We start from the raw sequence: 27,692 nt of genomic DNA on the forward strand, positions 1-27,692 counted from the left end.
CCATTATAATACCACTGATTAGGTAACATTTTTTTTTCCAGCTTAGAGGAAATATTTACCCAGAGATCCCTAAGTCTCTATTTTGCATCTCTCAGTTTGGGCCTACTTATGGTCAGGTCTTGATATCTGAGAGGATCTGGTTTCTTCCTACTTTCAGGCCAGAGGAAAATGAACTTTATTCTCTTGGTAGACCAGTAACTACTGTCCCCAAACTATACTTCCAGCAAAGATTAAGCTAAATGTTCATCAGATCTGTGATTTAAATTCTCCTGATGCCCAGATCCAACTGAATGAAAATCTTACCTGATTTTTAACCAACTCTGTCTGATGCCTGAAGGCTTAATTGCACTTATCTCCATTGTTCTCTGGGAACTTTGACCTTTTAACTATTAACCATGATTGACATAGCTTCACAACATATTAACCAATCTCAATGTGATTTTTATAGTACTTTTATCATATGGAGACTTGAACAATGAAGCAATTTGAAACTCTCCTTCCTCCTGCCTTCCCTTACTTTTTCTTTCTCACCCTGTCCATTTATCCACTCTCCCCCTACCTTCAATTCTTAGAAGCATCCGTGAGTCAAAATAGATCAGAACAAGAAGGAATATGGGAAACACCAGTCCAAGATTTTCATTTTGAAGATGAGGGAACTGTCTTTGAGGAGGAAACTGGTCTTGCAGAACTTGTTATCTAAATGCAGAGGCCATGGAACTGTGAACAATGCACTGCCCTCGGCGGGATGGGGGGGGGGGGTATGCTGGTGCCAGGATGGACCATAGGATGTGGCCTGACACCTGGGGGCCTTCCTGCAGGGCCACGAAGGGGACAGGGGGGCATATCTGCAAGACAAAGACCCCAGCGGGTTATATATAGACAGGCTCTCTGCGTGTTTCTTCACTCTGATTTGGAAATTATTCCCGGAGTCCACTAGTGTTAATAAACGGGGTCCCTCCCTTTCTCTAGGAAGCGTGCTTGGTATTTCTTTGGTCTTCTGTAACATCTTATTCATCTAGTTTACTTCCCAGAAAGGTTGAGTGACAGAGAAAAATGTCAGAAAAGGGAATATAATGAAATCAGAAATGTGTATCCCTTTTTTTGAAGTTTTTCATTTATTGAAATAAAAACTTTTGCATTTAGTGGATAAGGACTCTCTCACTAGACAATCCAGAATAATATTAAGTCATGAAGACAAAATGGTGTGGGAAAACAATATAGGTCCAGTCTGTGCCTCTAATTCATCAGGTCCCATTTGGGCTCATCCTGCCCTTCTTCTCTTTCTCAGGCCAGGCATTTACTCAACAACCATGTCTTTAGCATACACATGATTCCACAGGCTAAGGAAATATGGGGTGACTATGTTCTCAAGAAATTGATAGTCCAGCAAGAAAAAAAGTAAATACCTAAAAACTATAATACAAGGTGCTTGGATATTAAGCATAGCACAATATGAACAAAGGTAACACAAAATATGGGGTGGGTGTAGAGGTAATCTTTTCCTAGGACTGCCAGGAAGGTTTAACATCTGAGGGGAGGTTTTAAAGATAAGTGCATATTTGAAAAATGGACAGGGCAGGGGAAGGGCATCCCATGCAGGGAGAGCAATACATTCAAAGACATGGGAGAATGAAATAGCATTTGGATTCGGGAGCAAGAGCAATTATGTTTATAAGAGCGAAAATACAAGAGTAGCATGGATGAAAGGAAAATACTAAGAAATAATTAAGTTATGAAGTACTTTACAGGTTTGGCTGGGGTGACTGGACTTTATTGTATAGAAGATACCAAGCCAAAGATAATTTTTCACTTGGGAAAGAAGTGAGCAGATTTTCACCAGGGAAAGAAAAGAGCAGATGTGTGATTCAGAAGGTAATTTCAACAGTAGTAGAGTAGATTTTTTGAAACTTTAACATACATTCAATACCCCTGGGAACCTTGTTAAAACTAATATTCTCATTTCCAAGGTCTAGGGTGAGGGCCAAGGTGCTACATTTCTAATATGTTTCCAGATGATGCTAATATTGCTAGTCCTTGGACCATACTTTGAATAGCAAGAGTAGGGATAGATGAGTAGGAAATAAAGCTACAGTCAGGGAAGGGAGACTAGTAGTCATGGGACTTATGTAAGTTTACTTGAGCAGTGATGATGGCCTTTGTTAAAAAGTGTCAGTGGAGGGGGAAAAGGAGATGATTATAGACATGTTTTAGGGTCAAAAGGTCTGAAGCCTGATTGTAGAAGTGGATGTGATGGAAAGAAATAACTCGAGGATGGTACCAAGTTTCTCACTTGGGAGTCTGGGAGATAGTGATGGTGTTGCTACCAACCAAGATAGGAAATTGAGCAGTTTCAAAAATGATTAGACTGTGGGGCTGGGCAGAAACAGGTAACAGTAAGGTGAATGGCATTGGAGGTACTATAAGACATCCAAATAGAGAAGATCAGAAGGTAATGTTGGATATCTGGGCCTGAAAATCAGGGAGAGATCTAAGCTATAGATTTATAGAATTATAGATTTTAAAATTATCAGAATAAATTAAGTAAAACCTGAGAAGGAATAAGTTATTTTTTTACTTGACAGAGAATGAAAAATGAAGTCTAGGGATTGACCCCTAAGATTTATCAATCATGAGAGAATACATGAAAAAGATCCAGAGGTCAAGAAGGAACAGATGTTAAGAAGGGACAGCTGGAAAAAGAGCAGGTGTGCCCAGATAGAGTGGTGTCTCAGAATTAAAGGAACCAAGCTTCAGTGATGTTATGTACCCTAGAGAAGTCAAATAAAAGGACTGAGAAAAGTTCCATAAGAATATCAAAGTCTCCCTGCTCCTATACCCACTATGGTGTTCCAGAAATACCAAAGCAAAAGGATATAAGCAGAGAAAAACTAAGACATTCTTTCCTAAGCCACTTGAAGGTCCCCAACAAATCTTCAAAGACTTTAGTTTCCCTGTCTGTTTTATAAATTTAAATTAAAATCTTCTTAAGTTTAGTCCCTAATTTCTTACTCTCTTAGGTATAATGATTATAATTTATCACCTTGGTGGAGGGGAGGGGGAGATTTTGCAGAGAGCTTTTCCTCTATTTACAAAGTCAGCAGCAAAATATTAATGTGACAAAGTATGTAAAGGACTGAATCTTTTGCAGGAAGCATCTGTCTATTTGTTAGACTTTCATATTGAGTGGTGGTGGTGGTGGTGGTGGTGATGGAGATGGTGATGATGATGGTGGTAATGGTAGTAATCATGGTGATAGTGGTACAGTGTTTGTCTTGGGGCAGAGGGGAGAGTTGAGAAGGTGACTGGGGCAGACAGTAGGGAGGAAAGCCAGGAGGGGGTGCTATAACATTGCCATATACAGGACACTCAATACACTTGAATTTCATATAAACAATGAATAATTTTTAGTATACATATGTATATTGCAAACTTGACTGGGTGTCCTGTATTTTTATTTGCTAAATCAGGCAATTCTTGTGTGGTGACCAGAGCACATTCAGTAATAGAACCCAAGCAAGAGCTGGCTTCCAATTGGGGGTTCTAAATACCTTGCACATTATTGCCTACTAGTATCAAGTCTTTAGTCACAAGCCAATAAGCAATAATTCTGCACAGAAGCCAAGGAATTAGACCTCTTAAGTAGCCTGTAAGATCTGAGTTTCTAGATACACATAACCACAAAATATATTTTAAAAATATACCTATAGATGACAAGAGAAACCCTCTATCTCCCAGCTCCCCAAATCTCGAAGTAGGAGGAAAACCTAGTGCTTACGAGTCTGTGGCTCTTGCCATGGAGTAGCCATACAAGCTGTGGACATTATAGTGAAGCTCCTGGTAAACCTCAGCGTCCATGCAGAGTGTTCCTGCAAAAAGCGAGCGGTCCAGAACTCCTGTGGGGAAATACCCATTGGTGAGCCACTTCCATATCAACAAGCTCTAACAAAATAATCACCTGATCTAATTGCCTTCAGGTTCCTGTACCTTCTCCACCAATCTCTACCTGACAAAACGCTTCAGATTTCAAATCCTATCCCAATGCCTCTTCCTAACTGGGACATACTCTAAGCCCCTCACTGAGATAAATCATTAAAATTAATTTGCATTCTCTTGAGCTCACAAAGAATGGTGCTGAGTGGTGGCAACACAGAAAAAAAAAAAAAAACTCGGAGCAATGGGAAGTTGATTTGAGATAAAATATAATAAAGTACACACACATAACTACAGATATTTAATCAAGGAGAATTGAGTGTATGAAGAAAGATAGGAGGGCAGTGAAAAGGGAACATATTCACTCTAAAATTACAAGCATTCACACCTCAGTTACACTTTTTAAAAGATGAGATATTTGGGTGGTTTCATGAATGAGAACTTAGATCCTGCCTTTAGAAATCAGCATAGTCATTGTATTTTCCCTTTCTTATGCCTAAAATGGTCAACACTTTCTGTCTTGTGGCCTGCAATCTCATTCTTCCCCTTCTCCTTGTAGACCAGTACCAAGGGGCCATACCTCCTGCACTCCTTCATGAAGCCTTGCCTGTTCATAGGATATGAGGCACAATTCCAGAAAGTGGTAGGGCCAGGAAAGACTGAGGTTGAGTTTTTCTCACCAGCCCAGCAGAATCAGGGATTGAAATTACGTTTAATTATAAAATATAAAGGCAATTATATTTCTGGCATGACTCAGTTTGTGGCCTGAGATTCACAACTAGTTTAATTATTAGTGTCCCTGTGCACAATTCATGCACATTGAAAGGAAATTAATTAGAAAAAACATTTTAATATCACTATTTGCCCTTTCTCTATAATAGTAGTGTCAACCAAATTCATGATCAACCATGACAGATCAAAACACATGCGTGCAATTGGCGCCAGCAAGAGCTTTATATGTATTGTGCATGTGCAAGTCAACTTAGCCTTTTATATATAGAGAATCAACTTACTTATTTAGACCTGCTTTCTGATTTAGCTAAACTTTTTCCAAACCAGCACCCCAACTTCTCTTTCAGGTAATTGTCAGCAACACAGCAGTAAATATCAACATGAAGCAGATTATTATCAGATTATTATTGTAGATCATGGAGGGAGAACAAAGGGTAAAATATTTAACTGCAGTAGTGTTTGACTATATTCTGCGCAGTGAGAAAACCTGAAGTCATTTTCAAGTTCCACCATTTCTTACTTCTTTTCAGTCAGGTCAAGTTTCTAAGTTTTCTAAATCTGTTTTCCAGCTAATGAAAAGAAAATAGGATTCTATCAAGTCTCCTTCCTACCTACTCTAAGACTTCTGTGAGGATCAAATGACATGAGGCACATGGAAATGCTTCACAAACATTTGATTAAACTATAAAATGTTTGCACATGGCTATAAAGCAAGTTGGGTTCCTGGGCTTAAAAAAAAAGTCCAAGCAGGCTAGTCGCTAGGGAGAGGAAGCCAGGCATTGCTACATGATGTCATTACCTGGCACCCACAGCGACTGTTTCCAGGCTGGGCTGTGGACCGCATTTTGCGCTGTGGGGTCTTGGCAGCATTGGCTGCAATTTGGTGGGTGTCACTCTGGGGTGGTGGCTGGGCCTAGGGGAAGCTGAGTGTTGATTTGTCAGTGCCAGGTCTGTGGTGCCATTTATTTTTAAATGGCCAGTGCATGTCATGGCAGCTCCTGTGTTGAGCGTCTGACCCCTGGTGGTCAGTGCTCATCATAGCTACCGATCGGAGGGAAGGACGGATACTTAGCCTTTTATATCTATACTAATAAAAGGGTAATATGCTAGTTAGACCTGGAGACCTTCTGGGAGACCTTCCGGACGTCCTTCCGGACAAAGCCATGGTGGCGGGGTCAAAGTAGAGGTGGTTAGGGGTGATCAGGCCAGCAGGGGGGCAGTTGGGGGTGAGCAGGCCAGCAGGGGGGGACAGTTGGGGGCAAGCAGGCCAGCGGGGGTGGCAGTTGGTGGCGAGCAGGCTGGCGGGGGGGGGGCAGTTGAGGGGTGCAGGCTGGCGGGGGGGCAATTGGGGGAGATCAGGCTAAAGGGGGGCAGTTGGGGGTGATCAGGCAGGCAGGCAGGTGAGCAGTTAGGAGCCAGTGGTCCCAGATTGTGAGAGGGATGTTCGATTGCCGAGGGGTCTCAGATTGGAGAGGGTGCAGACTGGGCTGAAGGACACCCCCCCCATGCACGAATTTTGTGCACTGGGCCACTAGTATATAGATAAGAAAAAATACTAAGATTTTTTCTATGAGCAAAGGTAATATATCTAAATCTTTTTCATGATAACATGTACTTTCTTTTTTAAAATCTTTATTGTTGAGAGTATTACAGATATACATTCTAATCCTGAAAAGATTAAAAGTAGACCAGAGGCAGAGCAGCTTGTCATATGTAGGTAGACAAAATGCTGCAAGGTAGGGAGTAGGATGCTTGCCAGAAGCAGACAGAAGGTAATAATGAGATTTCAGTGTTCTGTAGAAAAACAAAACAAAACAAAACATTTTTGGCTAAGTAGAAGATTAAGAGATTAAAAGGGAAACATGATAAACTGATACACAGTGAAAAAAATTGGGGGGACACAGAATGAACAGAGAAGAATAAGTGGGGGAAAGAAACAGATTTTGCAAGAAGTTAGCTGGTTTGAAGTCAAGATTCATCCTAAAAAGTTTTTAAAGGAATAAAGAAACAGCTAACCTGCGGCTCAAAGGCACCAGTGAAGTGGAGAAATCAGAAGAAATTGGCAGAGACTAGCCAGATGCTCACCAAGCCTGTCTTCTCCCGGGAATATAAGATTATATTTCACGTTTTCTCTTGAAAGTTTAGCAGAGACTATGTGATGGGATTGAACACAGCCCACTTCCAGGCTTGTCCATAAATCTCCTCTACCCTTCTATTTCTCTTTCACCTAGGAAGCTGGAAACAAAGGGCTCCAAGATAGGAGAACCAGGCGATGGAAATAATTGGATTCCTGAGTCACTGCTGGGATGAGAGTCACACATTCCACACTAGAGTATTATATGAGCAAAAACTTTTCTTGTGCACTCCACTGAGATGTTAGGGTTCATTTGTTTCCACCAACACTATACTGTTTCACAAACACAAACACACATACACACACACACACACACACACACACACACACACACACTCTTAAAATTAGGAACTGGAAAATTGACTTTGACTGGAAATTGGACTCATAAATAGGAAGGACTAACAGGAACCATTGATGCTGTTGGTAATAAGCTAAACAAACACACACAAATTACAGATTTACTACAATGGAAGGTAGTTTGTACTTTCAGTATTCTGATATTCTCATAAACTTTAAAATTGAACCACATGTTACATATATAAGGGGTTTAGAGGAAGTCAACAGGATGGGAAATGTAGAATTCGAGAGAGGAGGCACAGCCAGGGGAGATATGACCTTCACCACATGCTTGCCCTTGGATTATGTCAGCAAAAGAGTAATGCAAGACTAAACACTACAGTAAAGTCTCCAGGGAGAGGGAAGTGGGGGTGGGTGGAGGTGGGCAAAGCGCATGGAAAATGGGACACCTGCAATTATGTCAACATTAAAAAATTTTAATAAAATAATAAAAATAATCCTGCCGGAACTGGTTTGGCTCAGTGGATAGAGCGTCAGCCTGCGGACTCAAGGGTCCCAGGTTCCATTCAGGTCAAGGGCATGTACCTTGGTTGTGGGCACATACCCAGTAGGGAGCGTGCAGGAGGAAGCTGATCGATGTTTCTAACTCTCTATCCCTCTCCCTTCCTCTCTGTAAAATATCAATAAAATATATTTAAAAATAATAATAATCCTATAAAATAAAAGGCTAATATGCAAAACGACTGAATGGTAGAATGACCAATCGCTATGATGTGCACTGACCACCAGAAGGCAGACGCTCAATGCAGGAGCTGCCCCCTGGTGGTCAGTGCACTCCCACAGGGGGAGCACAGCTCAGACAGAAGCCGGGCTCATGGCTGGTGAGCACAGCGGCAGAGGCCCACCTCCGCAGCAGCGCTAAGGAGCAGCGAGCCATAGCAAGGAGCAAGGGGTCCAGGTCTGCGAGAGGGTGCAGGCTGAGGGACTCCTCCCCGCCCAGTGTTCTACTAAGATAATAAAAACAGACAAAACAAAACAAAAGAACCATTGGAAAGTGAACTTGCTCCTGGCTACAGGTTGTTTTAAACATCTCCTGCCTACATTATTACAAACAGGTGAAAACTTACGGGGAGTGAAAGGAGGAGAGTTCCAGATGTTACGTTCACACCCATCATCAGAACCTTGGAGAAAGTTAGATACTTCCTCCATTTCCTTCAGAGACATGAAATACACAAAGTGGAAAAAGTTATTGATATACAATTAGTTGTTAAAGAATGTTTACTAAACTAGAAGCTGGATAGCTGAGGTCTCTTATTGATTTTGGAATCTTAAGTAATCTTAAATTTTCTGACCTCGGTTTCATCTTTTGGATTAAATTGTATCTACAGTACCTTCCAAATCTAAATTATATCATGTACATTTAACCTTTTATACCTTGATTTCAATTAGTTAATTAAGAAATACTATTTCAAAGGCTAATTCATGCTTTATGAGATTTTATTGTTGCTGGTATTGTTTTAAAGAATTTAAGATAGAGTAATATTCTATTTCATAATTTTCCCATTCTGTTATTCTACTCAGTGCAGGGCATAAGAAGATAGAATTGAGATAAAATCCATTTCTTTAAAAGAGCTTGCAAATAGGTGATGTGTAATCCTGCTAACAAAAAGATAATTTTTCAAATTTCAAATAAATTTCCCCACCTGCTATCCTCTAAAAAATAAGAGGACCATTAAATTATTCTTTAATTATTTACTTTAAATTTTAATAAATCATTGCTATAAATAATAGCACCTGTAGTTTCTAATAAAATAGTATTTTTAAAGCTAAAAGACAGTTAATGGAGGAAAAAGCTGAGTCCATGAGAAAGCAAAAGATTTTCTTAAAAATAAATCACCAGTAGGTAGCAGATTGAGAATTAAAATTCAGGGGTTTGAGGCATCTAATTTATTATATATTATAAGCTCAAACATTAAGTAAAGAGATTTTAAATATCACTATGTCAAGTAAACTATTTTTTTTAGAGATTAGAGTTAAAATTCATCTTAAAATTAGAAATAAGTTTGACCCTGGAATAATGACTTACAAGCCACACTCCATCAAACTCCAAAGTTTTATGAAATTCTTGAAGCTCTTCTGTCCACCATTGAGTACAAGTTGGATTATCAAAAGCAGGAAAGACTATCTTTCCGGGATATCCCTAAAAACAAGAAAAGTTGTGGTGGTTTGTCTGATGATTCACACATGCATTTATTGCTGGCTACTATCTCTTCTACCAGAAGGCCCAAGTATCTTACATTTTAGAATCAAAATTTGTGACTGTCCTCCTAAAACTAAATGTTAAAATATATGCAAGGAACCAAAGGGAGAAAAAAGAAAAGGAAAAACAACTTATTATAGAGATGAGAAGACAGCAAATGTCTCTTTTCTCTGATTAAAAAAAAAAGAAGTAAAATTTTATGTCAGGCCAATTGACATGTTTAAAATATGTAAAGCTTAACTAGATGATATTTTAGAAGTAAATGAATTTATTTAATGTGCTGTTAATTGAAGATCATCTAAAACTTGACTTGAATAATGCCATTTATAGATAATATGTTGGGTTTGGCATAGGATCAATTTTGTTTAAATGGTTTAATGAATTTTGTGCTTCTTACTCAGGTAAAATATATCTTATTCTATCTTCTCTTCTTATCTATTCCTATCAAAGATTCATTTTTAACACTGTTCACAAATAACACAAAGATATAGTCATAGCCAAATTAGTGAAAATTCTAATTTGACAAGACACAAGGTTTTGTACATACATTCTTGCTAATTTTCCCAACAAATTTATAGGTTGTCATTTAGGGACAACTTTATGCTCAGTCAGTGTAATGAGTAGCTTATCTGTGTCTTGGTTCTTTGTTTTAGGTGATGGGGCACCGTATAGTAATAATAATAAGTAACTTTGAACCTCAGGGAAAAGGTGTGGCAAAGGAATCACCTAAAGCGACATTGTCCCTAGAGCAAGCCCAGGAACATTCATTTTAACCAAATTCCTTTACAATTAACCCACACTACCTCCAGCACTACGTCATCTGCCACCATCTTAGATCTAATGATTCCTGTTATTTATTAGTCAATGGAGGTAACTATCTAATTAAATTTTTGTGGTTATATGCAAATTTCTAATTACATACCACTCAAATATGAGTACTATTGAAATGACTCATAAGTCTGGATAATTTACTTTTCTGGTAAACAAAACAATTTTTATGTGACCATGGCCTCTGGTTTTGTGCTTATATATGAATATCAGTCTTTGTGATATTTTAGAAATTCACATCAAACAAAACAGTAAAAGTAAAGAATTGGTTTGGAGAAGGAAGGAAACTACTGTTTCATGAAAAGTTAGAATCAATGAAAAAGAAAGGAAATAGTAAGAACTATCATAGACAAAGTCAATGATGGGAATTAAGTGAGAAGTTAGGTAAGGGTTCATTGATAACCCTAAAAAGACAAGTTTTGCAAAGTTAATTGCCCGGGAGCAACAAGAAATGAGGCCACGTGAACTTTTAGATGAAGTACCAGTTTTAGTAAATCTCCCATCATCCAATCATCTAGGGCTGACCCACACATAATTGGAAAAGAAGGTTGACTACAGGATTAGATTTAAAATACTCTCAAAAGCTCAGCTGACCTGAAAATAGGTTCCTAAGCAGCTTATTTAAATGCCTGAAATTGTAACCTTAGGATAAGGCTGGGGCTATCTATAATTCTCATGTAAATTAAAAATATATTAGCAGAAGTAGGTTTCACATTAGCCTATGAGCATCTTGCTCCAATACCATAGTTGAATTTATTGTCTGGGGAAAGAAATAGAAATTGTAAGGCAGAAGAACTTAAAGAATAAATTAACTTTCTTCTAATAATATATTGTTTTTCAACTATCTGTATTATTCGAGGGTCAGGGCTAGCTTTCTAGAGACTAAATCTTAATTATTCCACCCCACAAAAAAATAAAATATGTAATGTGATAGAGGTGCCATCACTACAATGGCAATCATATTGAATAATCAAATTATCAGATCAATATGCTATACACCTTAAATTTATACAATGTTATATGTCAAATATATTTCAACTAAAAACAAATTCTTAAGAATTTTAATCATTCTACTATGATATTTACTGTTTTAAAAATAATAACAGAAACCTCTAAAGCCAAGAAAACAGTAATAATACTATAAATTGCCTTCTACTCATTGTCATACCAAAAGCACAAACTTCCCCCAAATGACTGTAATATACTCTGATTTTTTTTTTAGAAATTACCTGTCCAATGACAAAGCCTTTATCCCCCAAGATCCATACTCTCTTTTTTCTTCCATTCTTATAGGGCTGGTAGTCAGAATTATTTAAGATGCCAGGATTCTAGTAAATAAATATGATAACAAATATTGTTTTTATAAATGTCTTTTGCATTTTTAAAGGGAATACTAGGCCATGGAATAAGTGTTTGAACATACCATAATAATTACATATTTCTGTCCATGTTCGTGTAAGTTCTTGGCAAAATCTGAGAGACCAGGGAAAGCCTTTTCATCAATAGTGAAGTCCTTTTTTCCATCCATGTAGTCTATGTCCGAATACTGGACATCCTGGAAGACAGTGCTGGCCAATTAGAACTGAGGCAATATCATTAAAACTGAAGCCATTTTTCTTTTTCTTTTTTAAATATATTTGTATTGATTTCAGAGAGGAGGGGAGAGGGAGAGAGAGATAGAAACACCAATGATGAGAGAGAATCATTTATTGGCTGCCTCCTGCATGCCCCCTATGGGGGATGAAGCCCTCAACCAGGGCATGTGCCCTTGACTAGAATCAAACCTGGGACCCTTCAGTTCGCAGGCCAATGCTCTATCCACTGAGCAATACTAGCTAGGGCAAGCCATATTTCTTAATGATCCTGGAACTTCCAGGACTTGGCTACTTCCTAGGAGTAAATAAACCCTTTTTGAAAGATTCAGACACTATTAGGTTATAGTTTTATCTCTTTGCCTTGATAGATGCCTGTCATAACGTATTGGGAGGAACTTGAAGGTAAGGACTGTGTCTTGTTCATCCCTGTAATTTGAGAGCTTAGATGCTTGAAATAAAACAGGTGCTCTTTAAATATTTGTTTGAATGAACCCATGAGTATTGTTATTACCATGTACTAACTTGGACCCTAGACATTAAGTTAGAACATATCACAAGAGGAGAAAAATAGCCTGCTTGTCTTATAAAACATCTAGGGTAATAATTAACAAAGATAAATGACAAAGGGACAGAGCTTTAATTAACCAAACTCTCATACACACATTATTTTTGTGTTTGCATACCAACCTGTGAGGAGCAGATGTTATATTTAGTGGGAAATTGAAATGTATAGGGGCAAAGTGACATTTTCCAAGGTCAAATGCAGGAGTAGGCGGGGCTTTGGTGATAGACCCTTTGACTCCACATGCTTTTTTGTTCCAATTGCCACATACTTCAAAGACATCTGAAGGTCTTCTAAGCAATTGTTCATCCTGCGGTTGGTCGGGGTCATGTGTCAGAGGCTTTAACTTACAAACCGGAAGGAAAATGTGGCTTGTGGCCTGTAGCAATGCAGCACCATCTGTTCTAACACTGGGCAGTCATTTAAGACCCAGGTGTCCTCCAGAGTTACCTGATGGGAAAGATCTGATCCATGGAAGAAAGCTCATTTGTTTCTGAACCAGCAAGACCTCAAAAGGCTCTTCCCTTCAGAGGCCTGAGGGGCGATTGAAACCAATACCACATGGAGCCAAAAGAACCACTTTTGAATCCTGGGCCTGTCGTTGTGCTAGCTGGAGTGACCTCAGGAAAGTGATTGACATTGCAATGTCTGCATTTCCTCATTTGCAAAATACCAATAAGTGAGGGTCAACCAAGAATGTGAAAGCACTTTGTAAAATAATGATGTGGCAAGATTTGGCCTGATTCCTCCTGGAATTGGGTGTTTGCAGATAGCAGATATGGGAGAAGTAAAATTAAATACATAACCATTTCCCCTTAACAACAAAACCACACCACAACGAGCAGGTTTTCTCACAAGAAAAATTCATCTCATTGCCTGCCCTTATTGCTACTCTGAGAGGAGACTGAAAGCTTCTGAGATCAGGCCAAAGTTACTTCCACCCATATCTTCCTTCCAGTAATAACCAAATATATGTTTGTATCACAGTTCCAAAGATTAAGCCCAAAATAAATTGTTTTGATAACTTCATTAACCACATGTTATACATCTCCAGGGAGAAAATTTTCAAATATTATACACTAAATAATGATCTTTTTATTTACTAGTGGACATTGGTCATCATAAATACTTTACAACCACAGAGCTTTCAAAATAAGTATGTTAGATCTAGAAAGAATATACAAGGTCACTATGAGAAACTCACTGTGAGTCACCATTATAATAATCAGCACGTGTTAACCATGTCACCCAGGTGTTGCTTTCTCTTATGAAATAGCAACGAACTTTGATGGAGTTCATCCTTTGTGTTACATGCTTTACATGCACAGTTTTAGGCATTCTTCACAAACAGCCCACCAGAGTAAGTCTTAGATTTTCATTTTATAAAGAAGGTAACTAAAACACAGAGGTGGTAATTAACTAGCCCCACATTGCATAGAGCTAGAAAGAGGAAAAGCTAAAATTCAAAATCATGTCCTTCTGACTTCATAGCTATGCTCTTCCCATGATGACATAGGTAATTTAGTTTGCAAATTTATGACAGTAGGTGTGTCTGTCTATCTATCTATCTATCTATCTATTTATCTACCAATCATCATTTATCATCATCTGTATATATATCATCTATCCATCCATGTACCAATTTATCTAACTGTATTTTTCCTAGTAAATTGAATTAGGTACAAAAAATAAAAGATAGGAAATGGTGTCTTGTTCATGATAAGATAAGTTCCAACTTACATATGGGATCCTAGCTTTACGAGTTCGGTTTACAACTTCTTTCAATCCCTCGATGTTATTATAATTCCTGCGACTAAGCTGGAAACCAAGATTCCAGTAGGAAGGCAGGAATGGCCGTCCAATGAGCTAGAAAAATAAAGAAGTGTCCAAGCATTTAGAATAAACACTGTTTGTGGCAACATGTCCAATATAGATAATTTTGTCTCCATTTCATTATCTGTTAAGTTCTCAGATCTAAAATATCAGAGCCAATTTCTTGTACATAACTTCTTTTCAATAAATTTTTATTTACTGAATGAATGAACTTTACTGATTTGTAGCCTCAGGTCTTCAGAATGACTGATCATGCATGGTTGGACCATGAGTTCCTTGAAAACAGCACAGCATCTGTTTAAAACCTCATTAGATTACTTATTTTTATATTTCTCAAGCCTTGCACGGTGCCTCTTAGCACACAGAAGGCACTCAATAAATTTGCATCAGAATAAACATATGATGAATGGAAGACTCACAATCCCAACATATATGATCCATAGTTTACCTATAAGTTTTCTTTTTTCCCAGGCTAATTTACAATGAGTGTATGAGATAGCAGCCGTAAAGAATGACTATCTAACTACAAAGCCATACCTCCAGGTATTCCTGAACCACTTGTTCTGGAGTGTCTCCCAGGAACACATAAAAGTCAAAAATGCCCCCGATGGTGCGGTAAGTGACTGCAGGAGCCGGCTGAAGGGTGACCTCTGCAAGTATTAAAATAAGAGCCATTACAATTTCGTGGTTGAAAATATATTCTTCTACAGAATTTAAATATGTGAGCTACCCAAAACAGTCTGTCTCATTTTGAAAGAGATGAAAATCACACCTGTTCCTTTATATGATTACTGAAGCTTATCACATATTAAATGAGTACAACACCCATGAGGAATTAATTGACTTTTTAGGAGAATGAAAAACAAATTCTATTTTAATCTGACCATATAAAAATACAAATGTCTGGGATTTGCTAGTGATTTCATAGAAAAGAAAAATGTTTAAAATCTTATTAGATCATTTTACATACAATTAAAAATAAAAATAAACCCTCGTCCAGAAGCTACAGGAGGAAGATTTTGGAGTGGGGAAGGGTGGGCTACGAGAAACAGCTACAGACGGACAGTATGTTTACATGTAGAAACCTAAGGTGTCTTTGGAATGGGTCTATCAGTGAATCCTATTATCTACAAAATATTATGGGAAACATTACACAAAAAGAGACCTCTGAGGCAGTTTTCAATAAAAATAGCTTTCAGCATCAACTGGATTTTTAGACAGGTTCAACTACTTCTGTTTCCAGTTTCTGATGAAGCATAGTAGGTCCAATATGCCTCCTGTTAAACCGTGACCTCACCATGCATGTCATTTTTATAAAAGCAGCATCCCCAAAAATATCCCTGCCAAGGTAAAATGATGCTTCCTACCCATAGCATTACTGTTCAGCAGAAAGACCCCAAAAGAGAAGCCACTGGTGTCTTCAAGGCACAAGAAGAACGTGTGAGCTCCATACAAGTTAATCATGCCCTGTCAACAAAAATGAAAAGAAATAATAGTACATATGTAAAATGTTTTTATTCACCCCAAAATATAATCAAAAGCCATGCGCAACATGTACTTGGTCAACACATGTTGTAGTTAGTATTGTACCCAAAAGGTATTAAAATGGTAACATCAACATGTGTATATGATATATCTACACAATGGGATACTCTATGCAATAAGAAGTGAAGTGCTAACGCATATTACAACATGAGTAAGTCTCATAAATGTTATTCGAAGTAAAAGAAACAGACACAAAGACAATAGGCCACGATTCCCTTATAAAATGTACAAAGAAGTCAAGTCTTTGAGACAGAAAGATTCCTGATGGTCTGAGACAGGAGTCAGCACTGGGATGAAAATAGGAATTAAGTGTAAAAGGTTTTGGAGTGATGAAAATGTTCTAAAACTGGATTATGTTAATGACAGCACAACTCAGTAAATGTACTAAAACCATTGCATTGTACACTTAAACCAAGTGAATTTATGGTCTATAATTATACCTCAACCAATTTATTTATTAAAAATTAGAAAATATTTGCAATGACATAATAAAATGTTAGCAGAAGATGATAGTATTGTGAGAAATGTTTAATGTCTTCTTTATGCGTAACTGCATTTTCTGATCTCTCTACAATTAACATATAATACTTAGGTTATAATAAGTTTAAAATTTTTAAAAAATGAAAACATATTAAATCTGTCACAGGGCTCTGATGAGAGCACGGATATAAAAAGAGACAATGTGAATAATTGTAATGGATGTAAGAATAGATTATATGAGACTGTAACATATGGAAAGCTTTACAGGAACTCCTTGTATGATGTTGCGAAATTAGTCCTTGGCATATAGGGCAATTGTACCGATTACAGTAAATTCCAGGAGAGGAGAACAGAATCAGCATGATATGTAAAGTAGAGAAGACTAGCACACCTATGCAAAATTAGGCCAGATTTAAAGTTATAGCCAGAAAGAGTTATGGCATCAACCTTGGTTAGAATACAAATTAAACTTAAAATGTTAAGAAGAAAGAAGGAGAGGTGGAGGAAAGGAAGGAAGGGAGAAAGAAAAGAAGGAAGGGAGGTAAGCATAGTCATTAAATTATATATTTTTTAAAGTGAACTGTTTTTGAAAAAAATTGATATGTTAGTACTGTGAGTTTATAAACTTAGAGAACAAGTGCATACTCTCCAACATAAATTGGGCAACATAGTAAATAGGCAAACTCTGTAGGTTACTTTACAGTTTTCCTCACTCTGTAAGTTCCTTTCTGAAAAGGAGAGAAGGCATCCCTCACTGTGAGAAATCAGGAGAAAGGGCCTCTCACCTTGGTGGGGGTGGCATCCCGGGTAAAGATGGGCCAGGTCTTCCAGCCCATGTCGTGGCGGTACCGCTGGTGCACATGTTCTCCCAGCCCATACACGTTGGCGCTGGGCAGCAGGAAGGACAGCTGCAGGTACTGCTCAGCAAACAGGAGGGGCCCGATGCTCGTGTCCAACCTGGGCCATGGAGGAAGAGCGAGAGTCACCAAACTAGCAAGCAGCTCTCTCTGCCAGGAAATGGTCTGCTCCCTGCTCTGTACACTTCGAGTACAGTTGTTTCCGGTCTTACCATCCACTTTCATGCTTTTGGAGAAGGCCTTTCTAGGGTGTCTCTGATTCTTTAATTCCAGAGGAGCACAGCATTGGAGATTTGATACCAAAAACTCAAGTGGGATGATTGTGGGATGAGCAGACGTGACCTTACATTTTCTGTGCATCTACTTCATGTATGTGCTACACTGGCTGCTTTATAGACATGGCCTCAGTACATGTAGCAACAGCAGACGTTTTGACTCCCTTTCTATGGACAAGGAAACAGACTGAGGAGGTGAGGTACTGGGCCTCATATCACATAGCCGACTGGTGACCAACTAGTACTGGGATTTGAATCCAGCTTTTCCTGAAGTTAATTCTTGTATGTCCTCCAGTACAATTTATGACTTAAGTTTAGGCTCTCATTAGGGGCTGGATGGTAATTTTCTCAGGAAATCATAATTTGGAATGCTAAACAGTGAAGGTGAGTTCCAGTGTGAGTGGTAATCCAAAATAATAAAATTCCCTATTTCATCATATCTATGAACCACAAGAGTATTTATATGACTCAGCAAACCAGCACATCACATTTTAGTTTTTGTTTTTTGGTCTGTCATCATTACATATTCACAGCATTAATGATTTTTACTGAAAGCTTTGACTTTTTCTGAGATTCAAACATTTTCCCAAATATACTGAGCTGATCATCTGCCCTCAGGAAGTCAGAATGAATTACTTTGGAACTGTATATTCAAAGATATGCAAAGAGTGTTGAAAAGCTCACAAGACTTTTTTGTTGCTCGTCCTCGTTATTTTGATGCCAAAGGGTTTCTTTATGATCTCGACGTGATAGCTCGGGTTGGTGGAACCAGCAGTCCTATTAAACAGCTTAACATGCTCATGGGAGACTTCATAGCGTCTGTTATAGACATCAGTGATCTGTCAGGAGAAAAACAGAAGGAACAGCTCCAGAACACAAAACTTCCCTTTAGAGCTACAAAACATTCTCACTCCCACACAGCCCCCAATGAGAATAGCTTCCCATTCTTAACCCTGTGCTTCCTGATTTGTGAGAAGAAAGCCCCCAATTATTTGCCCCCCATCAAATAAAAATGAGCCTGCCCATCAGATCTGGAGATGCCTGCAGAGAGAAACAGAGGTACATCTGCTTCCACACTTCTATGCAGTGCATAAAGGACAATAAGCTGAGCCCTGCGTTCTTCGGAGTTATATTCAATGATAACTACCAAACTGACCTTAAAATGAAGACGCCTGGGTGTCTGATACTCAGCTGTGAAGAGGGCATTCTTGACATGATTTTCAAACCAATCTGGGGTTTGAAACGTTTCCAACGTGGCAGTTAAGCCTGCAGTTGGGGGGACAGAAAGAGGAAGGAGAGAGAGACACACACAGAGAGAGAGGGAGAGAGGTTTAGCCTTTATTTTGCAGTTAACCAATCTGGCCATAAAGAGTTGTAGCAGTCAGAAGGGAAGGGGGTTGGGGGCTGGGTAGAAAAGGTGAAGGGATTAAGCAAAGACAAAAAAAAAACACACAAAAAAACCCAACACAACACACCTCATTGGCATAGATAACAGTATGGTGAATATAAGAGGGAAAGGGGGTGGGAAGAGACAGAAAAGGGTAAAGAGGAGAGGTAAATGGTGACAGAAGGAGACTTGACTTGGGATGGTGAACATACAATACAATATACAGATGATGTATTATAGAATTGTACACCTGAAACCTATATTATTTTATTAATCGATGTCACCCCAATAAATTCAATAAAAAATAAAATAAATAAAAAGAAGTGCTTTGTATATAAATAACAATAGTATTGAATTATACAACTATAAAAAAGAGTTGCTGGGGAACACAGTGCTCACTTGTGCTTTCATTTTTAAGGTCGCCTTTGACTTCATAGCCCCAGTTCCCAGGGAAGAAGCACCTGGGGACATTAGTGTCTGGCACAGGCTTCCAGCAGCACTTATATTTCCTGGTGCAGATTTCCTGTAACAATGCACAGAGTTAGCATTATATGAAATGAAGGAAGGAAAGTATTATATGTCTGTTTATTTATAACCATTTTTCCCAAGAAGAATTTAAGATCTCTCATAATTACTTTCAGTTCTTTATTTATTCTTTTATGTATGCACTTATCCAGCCATCCAATATGCACTTACTTCCTACCAGACAAGGAACTAAGAGTAGAGATAGATAAGACACAGCGTTTGTCTGGGAATACACAGTTCTTCACAGGGGCTAAGGGAATCACACCAGGCCTCTTACCCAGATAAAAGGCTCCAGTGGAGTAGAGAGGGTTTCCGGGTAAGTAGAAGGTAAGCTCAGTCCTAATGCACCAGCAGGGGTTAGATGGGTGAAAAATAGAGCAGTATTCCAAGCCAACAAAACAGCCATGCATGACAGACCCAGAGAAGCCACCAGTTCATTGGGCTGAGAACACCGAGTCAGAGAAATGAGGCTGGAGGCACATGACGTCCACACAGAGGTGATCTGGATGCGGACCAAGTGGATTGGGCTTTCTCAGGAGGAAGAGTCATGGACATGGCTAACAATACGTCATGAAGACATGTTTTCTAAAAGGTAAGAAAAGTAAAGCAAAGGAAAATAGAGAGACTTAAGATAGAACTAGGACAGAGGGTGACATTAAAAATATCACATGTGGCTTCTCAGAGTGGTTTGATTATACATTTTTTAAATTACCCTTTTTTGGTGAGATGTCTTTTCTAAAGGTCCTACAATTTTCAGATGAACTTACTTAAAAATTGTTTTGTTATAATAAATTAAATAGATGGCAAACTGATTCAAAGTGTTGAACTAAACACAGGCACTCATCTCTTCACCCAATTAAACTTACATAAAGTGATAGAAATACCATTAAGAAAAAAAATACAAATTCACTATAAAACAGCAAAATATACAATATGACAGACCAGATGTTATGAAATTCCTGAAATATAGAAAATAGATGTTATCAACTCTAGGGGAAAGTATAGTCATAGTCTAAAACACAAGTGGAGAAAAAGAAGTGCTCTAAGCCAAGTCAGTGTAGAGATTAAAAATGAAATGAGCCAGGCTGGTGTGGCTCAGTGGTTGAGCATCAACCTATGAACCAGGAGGTTATGGTTCAATTCCTGGTTTGGGCACATGCCCTGGTTTCAGGATAGATTCCCCAGTAGGGGGCGTGCTGGAGGCAGCCGATAGATGATTCAATTCTCTCTCATCATTGATGTTTCTTTCTCTCTTTCCCTCTTTGAAATCAATAAAATATATTAAAAATAAATAAATACATAAATAAATATGAAATGAGTGCCTGCTCTGTTTAGGTATTTATATAAGTACTAGAGGCCTGGTGCATGAAATTCGTGCACAGGGGTGTGTGTCCCTCAGCCCAGCCTGCACCCTATCCAATCTGGGACCCCTCAAGAGATGTCTGATTGCCCGTTTAGGCCCAATCCCAGTAGGATCGGACCTAAATGGGCAGTCGGACATCCCTCTCACAATCCAGGATTCAATTCTCACCTGCTCACAAACTGCTCACCTGCCTGCCTTCCTGATTGCCCCTAACCGCTTCTGCCTGCCAGCCTGATCACCCCCTAACCACTCCCCTGCCAGCCTGTTTGCCCCTAACTGCTCTCCCCTGCAGGCCTGGTCACCCCTAACTACCCTCCCCTGCAGGCCTGGTCCCCCCCAACTGCTCTCCCGTGCAGGCCTGGGTCGCCCCCAACTCCCCTTCCTTGTTGGTCCTGTCGCCCCCAACTTCCCTCCTCTGCCGGCCTGGTCACCCCAACTGCCCTCCTCTGCAGGCTTGATTGCCCCCAACTGTCCTTCCTTGTAGGCCTGGTCCCTCCCAACTGCCCTCCCCTGCTGGCCATCTTATGGTGGCCATCTTGTGTCCACATGGGGGCAGCCATCTTTGACCACATGGGGCAGCCATCTTGTGTGTTGGAGTGATGGTCAATTTGCATATTACTATTTTATTAGATAGGATAAGGTCACATGACACAGTGCTGTCAGCAAGCATAGTAAATGAGACAGATGCCACCATTAATTAAATAGACGTTATTTCCACTACTGATTTGAAATGCCACTTTTATTATAAACTAAGTTTAATTGAACATATATGAGAATATGAATATGTATTTTGAGATGTTTTATTATATTCCAGTGGCATATGTATCAATTTCTGCTATGATTCCACACTGATAATTACTATAGTGTCAGGATATGTTTTGCTTTTAGTTTAGCAGATCAATAAATCTAAAGGAGACTCTTTGAAAAGATCAAAGAAATACAATTATTTCTTATCAAATTCTCCTTTAACAAAAAGAGAGGGAGACAAACATGATTAGAAACAAAAATGGGAATGGCAACAGATACATATGGCTTTTTAACACAAATAAAAGAATTATGAGACAACTATTTGTGTGTGTGTGTGTATATATATATATATATATATATATATATATATATATATGCCAATAAATGTGAAACTGTAATTTGAATCTTTAAATAGTATAATATTAAATAATGAAAATTAGGTGGGAATAAATAGAAAACCTTAAAAGGACCAGTAGCCATGGGAAACTGTAAATAGTCAAAGATTTCCCCCCTGCCAAAAAAAAATGACATCTTGCCCAGATAATTTGGGGAATAGACTATTCTCATATTCTATATCAATATATTTTTAGAACATAGGAAAAGGTGGAAACTTTCCTGACTCATTTTACTAAACTAGAATAATTCTGACAACAAACTAGGCAAGGAAAGTCCAAATAAACAATTAACCAAAAATATATAGTGAGCTTATTTCACTTAAAAACATGATGTATAACATCTAATTAAAATAAAAGTTTTAATTAGATGTTATATTTTAATTTATTAGTGCATTAAAAAGTTAATGCATACTGGCCATGTAAGGGTTATCAAGAGAAAGCTGGAATGGTTCAAAATTAATTAAGCAACACTGACAAAAGAAAATAAAAAATCATATGACAATCTCAACAAATGCAAACCATTTTTAAAATAGAATAATGCAATAAATTTAAATGACCTAAATTAAAAAAGCAAATTATATAATATACACAGTATAATTAAATCTGTGTTAAAACAAAAAATACATAAATATATGTGCAAAATATATAAATATATGCAAAAGCACAGAAAGACCAAGAGAAAAATACACACCAAGCTATTGATTGATTCTAGGGAGGGCATTTGGAGGTAGAGAGGAAGCTTAATGAATGAGTAGGACTTCCCCATTTTATTCTGTACATCACTATAATATCTGAATATTTCTTATTAAAAGAATGTATTTATAGATTTTTTTATTTAAAAATACCAAAAGAATATGTCATAACACTACTCATTTGGAAAAGGTATAGTACTGACAAGTATTTTAGATGCTGACATCTGATATAATTGCTCCAAAGACCACAAGAATATATCTTACATCTATGTTCACCATGCTTATTATAAACAAAGCAATTACATTATAACTATAAAATTGTCTTTAATGTATTAATTTATTCTCCATACATGTAAATTATGTTCCTGCTCCATCCTCTTCAGATAACAAAAGTCTGGAGGGGGGTCAGTAGAAAAAGAGTTTGGGGGTTCTGGATAACCACTGGATAACTGATTTTCCTGAGTCTAAGGCAGACATTAAGTACTTCTGCTGCCTCTGAAACTGAGGTCTATAAAGTCCGGAAGGTTAGTTTCATTGCCATAAATTGTTCCAAAGTCCACAGACCTCTATAAAAATCAATAAGACAAGAAATCTACTACATTTTGGTAAACACAATTTTTTGTGCATGCAGTCTGCCTTAACATCCTTATTTCAGTTTTAAGCCATTACCAGTACCACAGAAACCAAAGGTCAGATGTTTAAGAGATATACAGGGTGGAGCAAAGGTAGATTTACAGTTGTGGATACAGGAAACAGAGCTTATTTGTATTATTATTTACTAATTATTGCTATTTTCCATAAGAACAACTATAAATCTACTTTTGCACCCTACTCTGTATATTTTCTTCTTTTTCCATTCTTTTTAATATATATATATATATATATTTTCAATTTCAGAGACAAAGTGAGAGGGAGAGATAGAAACACCAATGATGAGAGAGAATTATTAATTGGCTGCCTCCTGTGTGCCCCCTAATGGGGATCGAGCCTGCAACCCCAGGCATGTGCCCTGACCAGGAATCGAACCGTGACCTCCTGGTTCATAGGTCTATGCTCAACCACTGGGCACTCTTTTTTCCATTTTCAATGTCATTACAATAACACAGATTAGCACCACTTAGAAAATATAATGGATTGTATTTACAATAGAAACTATGCATATGAAAAATCTAGGAAAAAACCTTCATAATGCATATGTAATATAATACATATTAAGAAAAACAAGAATTAAAATTGAAATACTTTTATGTTTTTAAAATGGGATGATTCAAAACTGTTGAAATGTCAATATTGCCTAATTTTAACTTAAAATTTAATGTAGTACTTATTAACATCCTGATAGGATATTATGGGTATAGAATATAAAATATGAAGTAAAGCATTAAAATATAAGTGTATACAACCTTTATTGTATGGTTTTTAATAAAAACTAGCAGGGTTCAAATAGTTCAAATTCTTATAGAAGCTACTCAGAGAGAAAATCTAGGTTCTTTAGCACAAGTTCATCAGGATCTCTTGCCAATAATATGATTCCAGAAGACTCTTGTTATAATAAGTTACCTGAATTAACCAAGTGACTCAGTCATCCATATGTGCTTGATGGGTTCTGTTCTCAAGGGGTACATGGCCTACCCCTAAAACAACCTTTCTATGGCTGCCCTGGGAATAACCCTCTACTAGGAACTCTCCCTCCACTCTGGATTTCAAACCCTGTGGACCAACACTCTTATTATTTCCTACTCCTCTTATCTTTACACTATCCTATTTCCCTCACTTCTTTAGTGTTGTTTATTTCAATAAGACAAAAAAGAAATAGTAACTCCAAACAAATAGAGTTCCATAACCTATTCCACCACCACCCTCTCCCCGCTTCACACACTCATTTCTTTTAACTAAAACCCAGCAAGTCAATGGAAGGTCGCCCATTCCTCTGACCTCTGACACCATCTCGCCAGGTGTACAGTCTATCCTTTGTGATTCAGGGATTGCAGGGCACGGTGATGAATTATCTGCATAAAAATTAAAGAACAAAGTTAAAAATCTGCATGTAGCATAATCACGGTTCGGGGAATGAAGCAGTCAATGTCAGACTTTCAGCCAATTCTCCAGTCAGTGAACACTAGTAGCTGCAATCTACATTTGTATACATTTTCCAAGTGTTAAACACATTTGCTTTTAAAATATATTAAAAGAATGGACTTATACAGATTTTTAAATTTAAAAATACCAAAAGAATATATATTTTATGTTTATTCTAAATTTATTTCTATTCATTTATCCTCCACACATATAAATTATGTTTCTGCCCCATCCTCATCTGGAAAAGGTATAGTATTGACAAGTATTTTTATATTCTCATAGAAACTACTCAAAGAGAAAATCTTGGTTCTTTAGCACAAGTTCATCAGGATCATTTGCTTTCTGTTTGGTTGGTTTTTATTAAGATGCAATTCACAGACCATAAAATTCACCTTTTTAAAGTTTACAACTCAATCTTGTTTTTGGTATTTTATAAAATTGTGCAACGAATCACTACCATCCAATTCCTGACAACCTGACAAGGACACTAAAACAAACTAAAAGATTCTGCGTACAAAACAGCAACAACAACAAAAACCCAATTAACAGAGTGAAAAGGCAGCCTAAGGAATGGGAGAAAATATTTGCAAACCATGTATCCAAAAAGGGGCAATTTCTAAAATATATAAGGAACTCCTACAACTCAATAGCAAAAACAAAACAAATAAACAAACACAAATTAATAACCTGATTTAAAAATGGGTTAAAGACTTGAATTGACATTTTATCAAAGAAGACATGCAAATGTCCAACAGGTATATGAAAAGACACTTAATGTCACTAATCATCAGGGGAATTCAAATCAAAGTCACAGTGAGAGAACAGCTCAGCTGTAAGGATGGCTATTACAAAGAAAACAAGAATGGGTGAGGATGTGGAGAAATTGGAACCCATGAATACTATTAGTGGGAATGCTGCAAATTGGTGCAGCCACTATGGAAAACACTATAGAGGTTCCTCAAAAAATTAAAAATAGAACTACCATACAATCCAGCAAGCCTACTTTTTGGTATTTATCCAAAAGAATTGAAATCAGAATTTCAAATACATATTAGCATCCCCATGTCATTACAGCACTATTCACAATAGCCAAGATGTAAACCCAACCCAAATGTCCATTGATGGATGAATGGGTAAAGAAAGTATGCTATATACATGGAATATTATATTACATGAAATGGAATACTATCCAGCCTTAAAAAATAAAAAGAATCTGGTCATTTGCAACAATTTAGATGAAGCTTGAAAATGTTATGCTAAGTGAAATAAGCCAGGCACAGAGGACCAATAGTGTATGACTGACTCTACCTATGTGATGTATCAAAAACAGTCAAAAGTCACTAAAGCAAAGAACAGAATGATAGTTGCCATAGGCTGGTGGGAGGGGACAATAGAGTGTTGCTAAATAATGTATAAAATTTCAGTTATGCAAGATGAATAAATTCTACAGATAGAAAAGTACAAAATTGTGCCTATAGATAACAATGCTGTATTATACACTGAAAAACCTGTTAAGAGGGTAAATTTCACTTTAAGTGTTCTTACCACAATAAAAAAATGAAATGAAAACTCCTTTTCAACTCATGGAAACTTCTTGGAAAAACACATCAGGGCAAGTCCACTATATAAAACATTTAAAATTTGAAGCATTCTGCATGAATTAGAATGTGGTTTAGAATAAATGCAGGTTCAAAGATCTAATTTTATGTTAAATAAAAGAAAACTACTTATTCATATACACTGGACAGTAATCTCACAGGACTTGTGACCCCAAAAACATTTATAGGGTAAAAGCAGTAATAGGTCAAAGACAGTTTTTAATCAATGGTTTTCAAATCATCTTTCAAAGTCATAATTGTTTCTAGAAAGTGTCAATTTACTGTGGAGAGTGGTGAAGAGATTGGATGCTTCTGTGTGTGAGAGAAAACAGTTTCAAAGACATCTATGAAGAAACCATAGCTATTCCAGTCAGAATATGGGCTGGAGGCTAATTGTAATTGATATATGTAAGCCAAGTGTATCAGCCCTCCCCTTCCCTGTAACCTAATGTCCTTTGCCGTAATCATGTAATGGGTTTGGGCATGGGTACCTCAACTGTTCTTTCTCCTTGAAGGTTCTATTACCTCGTGACTCTAGGTTGAAAAACAAGCATTTGATGGGCCTCGTTGTGCATCTTGTTAAATTTGTTTCAAATGATACTTGTGAGACCCTGAATATCATGAGCAATCAAGATTTAGTTGCAGAAAAAGAACACAGCTTTTGGAGAGTGACTTAAATTAGCTATGGATGTGAGTTATATATAAAGCAGTGTGGTGGCATGCCAAGGAGTGAAGGAATAAGATGATTTTTTTTGGCATCCTGAAGGGACTTCCTTCCAACTCAGCAGCATGAGTATCTCGCTTACCTGGAGGATTCTCACACACCAGAAACACCAAGAAGATATCTACGGCCAATACAATTAGGAAGCAGATGAACAGAAAGACTTCCAACACACTGAGCTTCCTCGCCATCTAGATGGACACAGATAATGGGATTAAAGCAAACCATAAAGTCACATCAATCCAAAAGAATAGCTAGGCATTATGATTAGAATGGGAATTCCTTTATAAAATGACTAGATTATTGGCATTTCTCTTTACATAATCTAGAGAATATATTTTTCCACTCATCACAGTGTCTCCATCTAAATCTAATCTATGCATCTAACACTACTATGGCTCTTGCCCTTTTTGTCTGAAGAGGAATTGGGTATTGCCCAAGGAAAAAATACATTAGACATGAAGAATGAGAGGGAAAGAGGAAGAAGAGGAATGAAGTCCAGGAGAAAGATAGATGAGGGGTTGATATGGCTCAGAAAAGCCCTTTCAGATGCCACTTTGATCTCCACAACCACCCTGGGCAGTAGAGAGGAGAGTACAGTCAGGGACAGAAACAGTAGCAAAAGCTGAATCCAAGTCTTCTTTTAATAATTCCCATGCCATGATGTTGAGGTGTTGAACTGTTTAGAGGCCACTAATCCTTTTTACAATCTGGTAACAAAAACCCGCCTAATCTTGATCACTAACATAATGCTTGCATGTTCGCAACATATAAACCCATATAAATTTGGTGGTTCACAGAAGCTCTGAAGACCATGCATAGGCTCAAGTTTTTAAATATTTGTTGTATTGGAGGGA

At 37.7% G+C, this 27,692-nt stretch overlaps 1 protein-coding gene across 1 annotated transcript in view; it reads right to left on the bottom strand.

Annotated features, from left to right (window-relative positions):
• MGAM2 (maltase-glucoamylase 2 (putative)) overlaps positions 1 to 27,026 on the bottom strand; it is a gene marked incomplete at both ends in the record, with an annotated part of 78,794 nt that extends 51,768 nt beyond the window's left edge. The window contains 14 exon segments of the mRNA XM_079785474.1: positions 3,776 to 3,893; positions 8,221 to 8,305; positions 9,180 to 9,293; positions 11,411 to 11,509; positions 11,605 to 11,736; positions 14,079 to 14,204; positions 14,709 to 14,821; positions 15,539 to 15,638; positions 16,982 to 17,153; positions 18,013 to 18,167; positions 18,485 to 18,558; positions 19,115 to 19,238; positions 19,518 to 19,579; positions 26,921 to 27,026. Coding sequence (XP_079641600.1) covers positions 3,776 to 3,893; positions 8,221 to 8,305; positions 9,180 to 9,293; positions 11,411 to 11,509; positions 11,605 to 11,736; positions 14,079 to 14,204; positions 14,709 to 14,821; positions 15,539 to 15,638; positions 16,982 to 17,153; positions 18,013 to 18,167; positions 18,485 to 18,558; positions 19,115 to 19,238; positions 19,518 to 19,579; positions 26,921 to 27,026 — 1,580 coding nt within the window.
• Positions 27,027 to 27,692: the final 666 nt, after the last annotated feature.

The sequence above is a fragment of the Cnephaeus nilssonii genome, assembly GCF_951640355.1.
Source record: "Cnephaeus nilssonii genome assembly, chromosome: 12".
NCBI classification, from domain to species: Eukaryota; Metazoa; Chordata; class Mammalia; order Chiroptera; family Vespertilionidae; genus Cnephaeus; species Cnephaeus nilssonii.